Below are 14092 nucleotides of genomic sequence, written 5' to 3'. Positions count from 1 at the left end.
TAATGAACATCTAGCCCGCTCGGGAGCACCCTTACCTGTCGATCTATAAATTACGTCTCCGTAATCTAGCATGGGTAGGATGGTCATCTGAATCAGGGTTAGTTTGGCAGCTGGGGTGAAAGAGGAGCGATTACGATAGAGTAAACCAAGTCTAGATTTAACTTTAGCCTGCAGCTTTGATATGTGCTGAGAGAAGGACAGTGTACCATCTAGCCATACTCCCAAGTACTAGCATGAGGTGACTACTTCAAGCTCTAAACCCTCAGAGGTTGTAATCACACCTGTGGGCAGAGGGGCATTCTTCTTACCAAACCACATTACCTTTGTTTTGGAGCTGTTCAGGACAAGGTTAAGGGCAGAGAAAGCTTGTTGGACACTAAGACATTTTTGTTGTAGAGCGTTTAACACAAAATCCGGGGAAGGGCCAACTGAGTATAAGACTGTATCATCTGCATATAAATAGATGAGAGAGCTTCCTACTGCCTGAGCTATGTTGTTGATGTAAATTGAGAAGAGTTTGGGGCCTAGGATCGAGCCTTGCAGTACACCCTTGGTGACAGGCAGTGGCGGAGACAGCAGAGGTTCTGACATTATACACTGCACTCTTTGAGAGAGGTAGTTAGCAAACCAGAACAAAGACCCCTCAGAGACACCAATATTTCTTAGCCGGCCCACAAGAATGGAATGGTCTACCGTATCAAAAGCTTTGGCCAAGTCAATAAAAACAGCAGCACAACATTGCTTAGAATCAAGGGCAATGGTGACATCATTGAGGACCTTGAAGGTTGCAGTGACACATCCATAACCTTAGCGGAAACCAGATTGCATAGCAGAGATAATACTATAGATATCAAGAAAGCCAATCAGTTGATTATTGACAAGTTTTCCCAACACTTGATAAACAGGGCAAAATAGAAATTGGCCTATAAACAGTTAGAAAAGTGAAGGAGTGCTTTTGATTTGATGGCCTGCACATACGCAGTTTGGCACAAGATGACCGTTATACCGATGACGTGTTTCTGCTCATGAGCTTAGCTAGCCAATGTCGCTTACAAGTGTGATCAGGGATTTCTATTGGAGAAGCAGTTTCTGCCTATCTTCAGACTGTACTTTCTTTGTTTCTATTATATTTTACAGCATATTTTATGCAGCAATTTAGCAACAAACTGAAAATAGCTGTTATTTTGATAGGGTCATTAGAGGAGAAAATATTAGTGTGCCATTCATCTTCATGACAAACCTGACCTGCAGAAATGACGTTGATTCTAGCTGAACTTGTTCTGATTCTTTTTGTGGGGGGTCAAACCAACATGTGGGCTTAAGCCAAAGCTAAAGCCAAAATGGTAGCCAAATAGCCCAAGATGCCAAGTTCTCTGTAGTAGCCACTCAAGGTTAATATCTAGACTTTGCAACATTTTATACTGATAATAAAGTGTAAGTAAATTTAAATAAAAATAAAAACAAATTGTATAGAATTTGATTAAATACAATTATTTCAGACAATAATAATAACACACTCACCCCTCCCCCCACACACACCCCGTCCATTACCTTCCTCTCCTACAACTTCGAAGAGTCCAAACTGCTCCAGGACTTTGACGAACAGTCCCATCACCACCAGGACAGCTATCATCTCCAGCCCATCCAGACTCAACATCCTGGGGACACGATCTCATCAAACCAGGCCCAGGCCCAGCCAAACCCAGTCCCTTATGCCGGATTACACCTATATCCTTTGCCTTTCTCCCCAAACAGAGCAGTACATCTGCCTTTACCAACAGAACTAAGCTGGGCCAACCAGATTCAAGGTGGGTACACCCAAGTGGTCACCAAGTATCCACAAAAAAGTCCCGCTATCCCATAATCTCCTGCAGCAACAGTTGAGAGAGCTGGTTGGATTTCTCTGATCCCTCCTCCAGAACCCGTCCTCTCCTCAGTGCTCGCTCCCCGCTCTCCCCATCCTGGGATCAGATGGCCCCTCTGCCCCCCCCCCTCTGGAGCTAGAAATAGGTGTCCAATCAGCCCCAATAATGTATCAGTCCTGCACTACCATCAGGTAAAAATTCCCCCTTCCTCCTCCAACATCACAGGGAAAGAGTGGAACTCTTCTCCTCTACTCGCTTCCCTTCTTTTCCTTTCTGCTCTTTCCTGTCCTCCACCCCCTTGTATGAGTAAAATAATCTGGGGAAGAGTGCTGTCTGCTAGTCCTTTGGCTGTGTGTGTGTGTGTGTGTGTGTGAAGGAGAGATGACTGAGTGAGGTAGATGAGGGAGACAGCGGGAGGGAGAGAGAGTGAAGGGGAGGCAGGAGAGTAAGAGAGAGAGAGAGAGAGGGAGGAGAGGGAGGCATGCCCAGTAATATTACTTTCATTGATTTGCCAAATGTGGTTTCCAAGGTAACTGGCCGAAAATGTTTGGAAGAACCAAACTCGACAACATGCATGACTACAGAAACAACATTTAATCTCGCTTTTAAAGAAACAACTATTTCACCACGACAGAAATAACTGTTTAACTTTTAAAATAAATGTCTAATTAGACGTTTTGGCAGTCTCAATACACTCTCTTGCAGTATGCAGTAAACCTCTACCGAAATAATGAATGCAGTATTTCATTATCTAGGTTACGTAAACACCAACACAAATTCCCTTCGGTATTAGCTTTAGGAGAAACAGCAACAGATGCATCTTAGCAAAGAGTGGGTGGAGGCAACAGTTAGATGGAGGAGCACTGGTAAAATTGAATGGCTTAGTCTGATGTTTAATCAAAACAATGAATCACAAAGATGGACCCAATCACAAGAAGGTAGAGACAGATCCAGAGTACCAGAGTAGTATTTCACTACATGACAGGGGGAAAGAGGAATGGAGTGAAACAAATAGAGAGTGCATGAGAGCAGAAAAAGGTTAAAGAAAGAAAATAAGAGAGAAAGAGAGAGATGAGAGGGTCACTCCTTCCCACTTGTGAGTGTAACTCTAGCTTATTCATTTCTGTATTCTCTCCTAGACCAGGGTTTCCCAAACTCGGTCCTGGGGCCCAACATGGGTGCACATTTTGGTTTTTGCCCTAGCACTACACTGCTGATTCAAATAATCAAAGCAGATGATGAGTCAGTTATTTAAATCAGCTGTGTAGTGTTAGGGCAAAGAGCTCTTCGCCCATGCTTTGTGAATACAGAAAGCATCCATGGCTGGTCAACTAAAATAAAATGCAAATAATAAAATTAAAAGTATATATATATATATAAAACAAAGCAAAAACAAGCTTTACATTTAAAAAAATAAATAAATTACCCGAAATAAATACGTATTCAGACCCTTTGCTATGAGACTCGAAATTGAGCTTTCCATTGATTGAGATGTTTCTCAATCTTCTTCAGGTTAATTTCTCTGAAGGTGATGGCTTTTATGGAAGGTTTGGGAATTGCTTCCTTTTAGGTGGTTGTAGAATTTAACGTCTCTTTACTGGATTTTTATAATTAGCGGATATCGGCCTAATTCTGCTCTGCATGCATTATTTGGTGTTTTAAATTGTACACGGACACTCTCTCTCTCGCTCTCTCTCTCAGTGCATGCTGGGAGTGTTTGTAGTTGAGAAGCAGTGAGGAGGGCTCTGTTCTTACTTACTTTCTTGCTTCTTTATTTGGACTTCTTTTCCCAAAAATGTTTTTGTATGGTGTGCCATACCGTGTACTAAACTAACGCACTGTTAGTTTAGTGGTACCCACTGTTTTTGTTCAAAGTTAGAGATGAAAGGGACAGAGTTTTGGTTTCCTGGGGTTTGAATGGCGTGTTGTGCGCGATGGCTTCGCAGCCTAGTGCGGAGGAGACGCTGTCTTTAGGGCATGGATTCAGGTGAGTTCCTGAGAATGGAGTTAAGGTGGAGGAGGTTCTGCTCGTGGTCAGTGAACAGGTAGGAGCTGAACTTATGCATTCTGCATCCAGAATGAACAAAGCTGTGGTTGTGTTCATGAAAAGAGTACATTTAGTGGGCAGGCTGATTGCAAGTGGAATATTTGTAAGGGATGTCTTGGTGCCGATTTCTCCTCTTTCGACAAGGGTTGTATTTGCGAATCTGCCTTCGTATATTACGGACGATCAAATCAGGAAAGAGCTGAGTTGTTTTCGTAAGTTTGCTAGCGATTTTCGTGTACTGTCGGCAGGTGTTCAGGCTGATGCCGTTAAACATGTTGTTTCGTTACGGAGGCAACTGTTCATGTTTCTGAAAAACAATGAGCGGTTAAATGCGCATTTCAAAGTGAGGCATGGGGAGGGGCTTTACGCGGGTTTGCCAGCACAGATAGTCTACGGTGTTTTGAGTGTGGGGATTTGGGGCTTAAGAGCTTTGCATGCCCACACAGGCCGTGGATAAGGTGAGGGTACAAGCGCCAGTGGGGGAAATTGAGGTCATCGTGCAGGGGGGCATGAGATGCAGGCAGCAGAGGCTGGGCCTAGTCATGCTATAGATGGTGGTGTAGATTAGGCTGGGTCTAGTCATGCTGTAGATGGTGGTGTAGCTGAGGCTGGGTCTAATCATGCTATGGATGTGTAGCTGAGACTGGGTCCAGTCATGCTATGGATGGTGGTGTAGTCCAAATTCGTCTTTTCTGTCAACAGTATACAGCTCTCTCATCCTCAGAGGCCTCCAGGCTAACTTAGCTGAATTATGTAGGGACCTGGGCAGTTTTCTCCAGGTTAAAGCAATGGGAGCACTTTTAAGAGCTAGGTTCTTCATGTTTCAGGAGATGGATGCTCCCAGGTCCTTCTTCTTTGGTTTAGAAAACCGATCGGTGGACCCAAGGGTATACAGTGGGGAGAACAAGTATTTGATACACTGCGAATTTTGCAGGTTTTCCTACTTACAAAGCATGTAGAGGTCTGTAATTTTTATCATAGGTACACTTCAACTGTGAGAGACGGAATCTAAAACAAAAATCCAGAAAATTACATTGTATGATTTTTAAGTAATTCATTTGCATTTTATTGCATGACGTAAGTATTTGATCACCTACCAACCAGTAAGAATTCCGGCTCTCACAGACCTGTTAGTTTTTCTTTAAGAAGCCCTCCTGTTCTCCACTCATTACCTGTATTAACTGCACCTGTTTGAACTCGTTACCAGTATAAAAGACACATGTCCACACACTCAATCAAACAGACTCCAACCTCTCCACAATGGCCATGACCAGAGAGCTGTGTAAGGACATCAGGGATAGAATTGTAGACCTGCACAAGGCTGGGATGGGCTACAGGACAATAGGCAAGCAGCTTGGTGAGAAGGCAACAACTGTTGGCGCAATTATTAGAAAATGGAAGAAGTTCAAGATGACGGTCAATCACCCTCGGTCTGGGGCTCCATGCAAGATCTCACCTCGTGGGGCATCAATGATCATGAAGAAGGTGAGGGATCAGCCCAGAACTACACGGCAGGACCTGGTCAATGACCTGAAGAGAGCTGGGACCACAGTCTCAAAGAAAACCATTAGTAACACACTACGCCGTCATGGATTAAAATCCTGCAGCGCACGCAAGGTCCCCCTGCTCAAGCCAGCGCATGTCCAGGCCCGTCTGAAGTTTGCCAATGACCATCTGGATGATCCAGAGGAGGAATGGGAGAAGGTCATGTGGTCTGATGAGACAAAAATAGAGCTTTTTGGTCTAAACTCCACTCGCCGTGTTTGGAGGAAGAAGAAGGATGAGTACAACCCCAAGAACACCATCCCAACCGTGAAGCATGGAGGTGGAAACATCATTCTTTGGGGATGCTTTTCTGCAAAGGGGACAGGACGACTGCACTGTATTGAGGAGAGGATGGATGGGGTCATGTATCGCGAGATCTTGGCCAACAACCTCCTTCCCTCAGTAAGAGCATTGAAGATGGGTCATGGCTGGGTCTTCCAGCATGACAACGACCCAAAACACACAGCCAGGGCAACTAAGGAGTGGCTCCGTAAGAAGCATCTCAAGGTCCTGGAGTGGCCTAGCCAGTCTCCAGACCTGAACCCAATAGAAAATCTTTGGAGGGAGCTGAAAGTCCGTATTGCCCAGCGACAGCCCCGAAACCTGAAGGATCTGGAGATGATCTGTAGGAAGGAGTGGGCCAAAATCCCTGCTGCAGTGTGTGCAAACCTAGTCAAGAACTACAGGAAACGTATGATCTCTGTAATTGCAAACAAAGGTTTCTCTACCAAATATTAAGTTCTGCTTTTCTGATGTATCAAATACTTATGTCATGCAATAAAATGCAAATTAATTACTTAAAAATCATACAATGTGATTTTCTGGATTTTTGTTTTAGATTCCGTCTCTCATAGTTGAAGTGTACCTATGATAAAAATTACAGACCTCTACATGCTTTGTAAGTAGGAAAACCTGCAAAATCGGCAGTGTATCAAATACTTGTTCTCCCCACTGTACATTGTCTACAGCTGTGGTGGGGGAGATGCAGGAGCGGACTGTGGAGTTTTATACTGAGTTGTATAGGACAGAACTGTGTGATCCTATGTGTGCTCAGGTTTTGTGCTCCATTTCATCCCTGGCACAGATGGATGAAATTGACATTTCCCTGTTGTCCCATGAACTGGCAGAGGCCGTAACCCAGATGTCCCCCGCCATGCACCGGTGGTCGATGGACTCCCAGTGGAGTTTTATTCTGGGGAATAATTGGACTGGACTTCTTTTGTGTGTTGAGTGAGCGCGTCGGGGTAGGAGAGTTGCAGATGAGCTGTCGTCAGGCGGCTCTGACTCCTGCCCAAGAAAGTGGACTCGTGTGAACTTAAGGACTGGAGGCCTGTGGCATTGCTCTGTGCGGACTACAAAATATTTGCCAAGGTCCTTGCTAACAGACTGAAGTCCCATATGGACTTTATAGTACAGTACACAAGGATCAGACATATTGTGTACTGGGACGCTCAATCACGGGAAACCGGTTCTTAATCAGGGACATGTTGGACTTGTCAAGAGTTGCTAATTTGATCTGTGGACTGGTCTCTTTAGACCAAGAGAAGGCTTTTGATAGAGTGGACCATGAGTGTCTGTTTAATGTGATGTCTGCATTTGGGTTTGGGGAAAGGTTTTGTCCAGTGTGAAGATGTTGTATGCTGGGGCATCATGTATGATCAAGGAGGGAGGGGGGCTCAGTAGGCCAGTCTGTGTGAGGCGGGGCATTAGACAAGGATGCCCTCTATCGGCGCAGTTAAATACACTAGTCATTGAGCCTTTTTTAGGCCTGCTACGCTGGAGACTGCGGGGAGTGTGCTGGACAGGCATGGGTGTGTTGACAGGCATGGCAGTGTCAGTGTAACAGTATAGCTTCGTCCCTCTCCTCGCCCCAACCTGGGCTCGAACCAGGGACCCTCTGCACACATCAACCACAGTCACTCACGAAGCATCGTTACCTATCGCGCCACAAAAGCCGCGGCCCTCTGCAAGGGGAACACCTACTTCTAGGTCTCAGAGCGAGTGACGTCACCGATTGAAACACTATTAGCGCGCACCACCGCTAACTAGCTAGCCATTTCACATCGGCCACATCGGCATACGCAGATGACATCTCTGTGATGGTCAGGGATGGGCAGGACATGCAGGCACTAGAGACTAGTCTGAAGGTGTATGAGGGAGCTTCGTCAGCTAAGGTGAACTGGGGTAAGCTCTGTTAGGTGTGTCTTCCAGGGGGTTTGCAGTGGGGTTGTAAAGGGCTTAACATTTTGGGGGTGTACCTGGGCTCTGAGAGGTGGGTCAGGAAGAACTGGGAGAGGCTGTCACAGGCAGTGGTGTCAATACTGGCCAGGTGGAGGTCGCTCCTGTCCCAAGTGTCATACAGAGGGAGGGCGCTGATAATCAACAACCTGGTGGCATCCTCCCTGTGGCATAAACTGTCTGTCCTCAACCCCCCCGCTGGTCTGCTCGTAGACCTGCAACGCAAGCTGGTGGATTTTTTCTGGTTGGGCCATCACTGGCTGAGGGCGGCAGTGTTGTACATGTCCATCCACGAAGGAGGACAATGCCTGGTGGAACTGGAGAGCACGGTGGCTGCTTTCTGACTAAATGCGGCGCAGAGACTGATGTACCATACTTATGTCGCCTGGAGGGAACCAGCATGTGCGCTGCTGAGGAGAGCTGGCGGATTAGGGTTGGACCGGCAGCTGTTCCTCATGAAGCTGGAGAGGCTGAGTACAGCAGGTCTCTCTGACTTTTACTTTGTGGTGCTGAGGGCCTGGCAGCTGCTAAGGCCCAAACAAGAAGAGGGTGTGGAGCCTGGGCTGTGGGGGGAGCCTATCTTCCACAACCCAGCCATCCTTTTGAGATCGGTTCAGTCGGCCACCCTACAGAGGTGACTGATGGCATCGGGTTTACTAAGGCTGGGTGACCTGCGGCTGCTGGGGGAGAAGGGGTGGAAAACCCCGGAAGTCCTGGAACAACAAACAGGACTAAGATCTCTTAGGCTGCTGGAGAGATTCCTGGGGGAGGTCCAGGAGGCACTGTCTGAGCCAGTAAGGGGGTATTTGAGCAGCCAAGATGTTGCGCAGCTAATGTTTCTGCCACTGCAGGTGACGGCAGAGACTCGGGACTGGCAAGGGGGTCTGGAGGACTTGTTAGAATTTAACACTCTGGGCCTCAGGGAATTTGAGGGGGTTGGAGGTAAAGCCCTCTACAACCTCTGCATTAAGGTGAGGAACATTAGGAGCTTAACAGGAGTGAAGGCACATCAGTGTCAGGGGGTATGTGGGGTGGAGAGTAAGGTGAGTTTTAGATAGAGGGGGCTCTATAAACTCCCAGTATCAAAGAGGTCAGCAGACCTCCAGTGGAGGGTTCTACATGGAGCCCTGGCCACTAACAGCTGGTTAGCACGGGTCGACCCGGGACTCGGACAGGGGTGTCATTTCTGTGCCATGAGTGAAACTGTGCTTCATGTGTTTTCTGTGTGCTCCAGGTTAATGCCATTACTGTCTCTGTTGGAATGTCTGTGTGTGAGGTTGGGGGTGGAGTTTACTGTTGGGATGTTTATAATGAGGCACAGGTATTCGAAGAAGGAAAAGGCCAAATGTGTGTTGTTGAATTTTCTGTTTGCTCAGGCAAAGTTGGCTTTTTAGCTAACAAGGAGGAACAGGGTCAAAGGTGGAGGGATAACAGACCCTTTGCTATTATTTAATGTGATGGTCTCTGCGCCCATCGGGTGGAATTTGAGTTCTATAGAATGATGTGTGGAGTGTGGAGATGTACAGCTGGGGAAGATATACGGTTGTAGAAGTGGTGAGTTTTCGGTTATTGTGATGTGTGGCGTTGTTTTATATCGTGGGGTAGAGTGCAAGATGAGTATGCAGCACAGGGGCTATTTGTTTTTAAAGGGGGGGGGTGAGGTTTTAAGTAAATGAAATGAGGATATATCATTAAAGAAAGACAAAAAAGTCTAAAAAGTGTGTGTCTCTCTCTCATTTCAATGCCTTTCTACTTCCCCCTCTATATGTTTGTGAGTCATGTCTGTGTTGTTTGTTTACTAGAGTCTCTGCACTAGACATCTCATTAATATGATGGCTTTCTCAGCAGTACACAACACCAGGGAACACCACGGCATGATATGCCAACTTAGCCTGTCCTTGGTTGACACACTACAGGTGGGCATACAATATGACAGGGAACACAATCCGACATAACTGCTGATATCTGTGGGAGTTTGACAACAAAACAAACACCATGATGTAACCTGTTCCTCCAATCGATGTTGACAGTAATGTATATGTCTGTATTAAGCACAGGCTACTTTCAAAAACATACTAGCCTCCTGTCGGCACACACACACATACATGCATGAGCACACATGCATGCTCACACACACACACACACACACACACACACACACACACACACACACACACACACACACACACACACACACACACACACACACACACACACACACACACACACACACACACACACACACACACACACACACACACACACGGAGCTCTGGAGGAACGTTTGTTAGAGATGACTCTTGGATGTATTGATGTTCATCTACTAAGCCAGGGATGAGAGGAGAGAGAGGGAACAAGGGATTATTTAATAATAATTACTGTGTAAATGAACATGCACAATGTAATCATGTATGTCAACGTGTGTCAAATATGTAAGTTGAACACATTGTATGTTAAAAGCACTGTTTGTGTGTGTGGGTATCCCTAACCTTGCCAACAGACAAAGAGCTGTAAATGGATCAGTGGTTCACCAATCAGTGCTTGATGGGCTCGGCAACAGCTAGGGTGGTGTGTAAAGAAACATTACTTTTTTCAGTGAACGTTTCTTTGGGAACATCAGGCGACGTCCTAAAAACTTCTTTAGGGACATCCCCGGAACAAGCTGGGGACTAAACATAAACCTCCGGTGGACCATGACAGAACGTCCTATGTTTTATCCATTATTGGACACAGGAATGTTCTTGCGACGTCTCCATGAAATGTGTCTAGAATATTCATATCTTATATTCTGAGAACATGCATGGCAATCGTGTTTTGTGTATGTTTGGTGTGACGTTGATGGAATATTCTCCTAACCCTCAGAAAACTGGACACATGAATGTTCTTGCAATGTTTCCATGAAACGTGTCCAGAACATTAATATTAAATAGTCTATGTTCTGTTCGACATTAAGGGAATGGTCTCTTGGAAACAGTCCTTGCACATCATTGGACCATTCCTATGAAAACGTTATGTAATGACCTAATGAGGCTCGTAAGGGAACGTTCTCTAAAGTTGTGAGAACGTTTGTTGTTAGCTGGGTAAGGTCTGATGACATTGCAAGTGTCAGGGAGAGAACGACAGAATGAGGAGAGGAAAAACAATCCCTACTTTATTACCCTCCAGGACCTCTTTTCTCCTGCAGTATTCTTCACCTCATTCTATCTGTCAGCTGGTAAATTGGCCTCTCAGATGTGTTCTCTAGTTGTATAATCAGCTCTCCTCCTCCATTCGCTCTCTTCTCCTCTCCTCTACTCTTCTCCCCTGCTCCCTCCTCTGGTCCTCTTCCCTCTCTCCTCTGATCTCCTCTCTATCTCGTCTTCTCCCCAAACATCCCTGGTCATCAATACACAGTTATACACAGGGCCAAAGCCAAAGCTATTGATGTAGTATAAAAAAAGTCAATACTATAAACACACACACACACACACACACACACTCACAAACACACACACACACAAACATACACACACAGTGTAATAGACATCACCTCAGAGAGTTAATCTAACTAGCGCTAAACAACACACACAGCTTTCACTTAGCCTTAGCGCCTACCTCTCTAACCCTCCATACAATAATGCTGTTATCAAATACACTCACTCATCTGTCAGGATGAGGTCCGGGTACAGAGTGGAGTCGGAGGCGGAGGAGGGGACACACAGACACAATGACACAAAAAAAACACACATAAAGACCATCAGAAAGATGTTTACACGCGCACACGCACACGCACACACACACACACACACACACACACACACACACACACACACACACACACACACACACACACACACACACACACACACACACACACACACACAGCCCATCAAAACCAAACACAGCCTATTATAAATGAAGAACAGCTTGCCTTGTTATAAATCTATCTGAAGCCTTGGTAGGGAATGAGATAGAGGGGACAGGCAGGTCTGGCTGTTCCTGTTATTTCCGAGGCGTATGGATGACTGCTGTAGTCACACACTGAGCTGGGATAACTAAAACTAATGAGCTCCATTCAATACTCACTCCACTCCATATACTTTTAGTCGTATATTTTGATGAAGGAAAAAGGAAACCGCACACTGCTCGATAGTATCACCGATATTTAATAAGCTTACGTATCGGCCACACGGCCTTCGTCAGAGCTTTTGGGATTTTTTGAAAGTTGCACCCGGTTTCCTTTTTCCTTCATCTTGTTCAATTGTTGCCATGCACCTGCAAATAAGATTGCTCAGATGTGCGAGTGCCTTTTGAAAGTTGTATATTTTTTGAATATATTTAAAAAAATGTACCCCCTTTTCTCCCCAATTTCGTGGTATCCAATTGTTAGTAATTACTATCTTGTCTCATCGCTACAACTCCCGTACGGGCTCGGGAGAGACGAAGGTCGAAAGCCAAGTGTCCTCCGAAACACAACCCAACCAAGCCGCACTGCTTCTTAACACAGCGCGCCTCCAACCCGGAAGCCAGCCGCACCAATGTGTCGGAGGAAACACCGTGCAGCTGGCCGCACTGCGCCCGGCCCGCCACAGGAGTCGCTGGTGCGCGATGAGACAAGGATATCCCTACCGGCCAAACCCTCACTAACCCGGACGACGCTAGGCCAATTGTGCGTCGCCCCACGGACCTAACCAGCCGGAAGCGCTAACCAGCCGGAAGCGTGCCAACCTTGACAATAAACAATACCCCACACAGACATGGAGGGAACAGAGGGCTAAATACACATAGTAATTATGAGGAGACGTAAACCAGGTGTGCAGCAAAACAAGACAAAACAAATGGAAAATGAAAGGTGGAGCGGCGATGGCTAGAAGACCGGTGACGTCGACCGCCGAACAATCGGCGGAAGTCGTGACAAGTATATATACATATGAGATGAGTATGCAACAACCTCTCTGTGTTAGTGATGGCTGTTTAACAGTCAGATGGCCTTGAGATAGAAGCTGTTCAATTTGCATTGTGGAGCCACTTACAGAAGTGGTCTAGGGTCGTTGGCCTTTTATAAACGCATTTCATGCAATTCTACATAATTTTACATGACTGGAGACTTTGGCATAATCTTTTTTAATGCCACGTTCAAAACAACTGGGAACTCTGGGCAGAGAAATCTCTGATTTCCAACTTCAGTGCGTTCAAGACAACTGGGAAATTGGGGAAGAAACGAGCTCTAACTGGGAAATTCATTTTGAACAGTCATCCAACTCGGAATTCCAAGTTGGCCTCTTCTAGATCTCCGACTTTCCGACCTGAAGATCACTGACATCATGATTCAACCTTGTTTTTTTCAGAGTTCCCAGTTGTCATGAAAGCACAAATGGAAATGACAAGCTACTTTGACACTGACAAACTGAGAATCTGAGGTCAGAGAAAACGACCTATGCCTTGAAACCATCAATAGCCTAGTCCTAGGTCATCGCCATCTCACCTGAAGTCATCGCCACCTCACCCGTTCTTTAGATAACCTTTGGGCCAACTGGGGGCCCAAGGCTGGTTAGTAGACACTGCAATTTTGATGAACTAAGAGAATATTAGGGTAGCACTGTAATTCATGAATCATATGTTGTCTGCCGCTGTTCTTACCTCTTTCCCTTTCTGTCTTCTACACCTCTCTCCCCACCTCGTCTTTCTTGTTTGTCACCATATGTGCATTGAAGTACAGATTGAACTTGTATTTATAATATTACAATCATAATTATAATGCATTTATGTATTTATAACACCTGGATAATGAACTTCTTTCAATAACACGTTTCACGTTCTCCACTGGTTGAAATTAAGTATCTCATTGAAATACTGTCCTGTGTCCTCAGATTAATGCAGATGAAGGGAGTAAGATATGCATAGTTTATTTTTCTGTATATATGAATTACAAAACAATCATGTTTCTAGTCTATTGCATAGTTACAATATGAAATCATTGATGTCCCAGGAGCAGGAGTGGTAAACACTGTTGAAGTGTATAATTGTAATACATACATGCAGACACAGCATCATTCAAATAATGGAGTTTGATATGACTGAAAAATAATGTCTCAGAGATTCATACCTGAACCACACCTTTATTTGCCAAGGGAGAGTACATGATCAGTGAATAAATTTAATGTACAGGCTACAATGTGGGAATCTCATGCGTGGTAATATCTACAGTACATGTGTATATAGGACTTGCATCCTTGGCACAATAAAGTTATTATATTCTACTCTATCCATATGCTTCATTAATGCCATTCAGACTTGAAGTTGATACAACTATGATAGCTGAGGTTCGTAGATTGGTATGGATATTAGTTCAGAACCTAACGTTTTAGGGTCCATACACAGATCGACTACATACTGTAGCTAGTTACACATCCATAGGC

The 14092-nt window shown here is 45.3% G+C and overlaps 1 protein-coding gene across 5 annotated transcripts in view; it reads right to left on the bottom strand.

Moving 5' to 3' along the window:
* The window catches only part of LOC139570635 (A-type potassium channel modulatory protein KCNIP2-like), a 221134-nt gene that overhangs the window by 43296 nt on the left and 163746 nt on the right, over positions 1 to 14092 (bottom strand). Inside the window, exons 1-2 of one of the 5 annotated variants that reach the window (XM_071392675.1) lie at positions 1552 to 2249; positions 36 to 110 (exon numbers count right to left, since the gene is read on the bottom strand). The exons of 3 other annotated variants lie outside the window; for them this stretch is intronic. In XM_071392675.1, the coding sequence (XP_071248776.1) occupies positions 36 to 110; positions 1552 to 1657 (181 nt within the window). In that variant the 5' untranslated portion in view covers positions 1658 to 2249. Of the gene's footprint in view, positions 1 to 35; positions 111 to 1551; positions 2250 to 14092 lie in introns of those variants that run through there. One more of the 5 variants, XM_071392678.1, reaches the window with a different exon arrangement.

Source organism: Salvelinus alpinus, chromosome 3, assembly GCF_045679555.1.
Source record: "Salvelinus alpinus chromosome 3, SLU_Salpinus.1, whole genome shotgun sequence".
Taxonomy (NCBI): Eukaryota; Metazoa; Chordata; class Actinopteri; order Salmoniformes; family Salmonidae; genus Salvelinus; species Salvelinus alpinus.
Note: the sequence above shows the minus strand (reverse complement) of the source record. Positions and strands in the feature narration are given on the sequence as shown.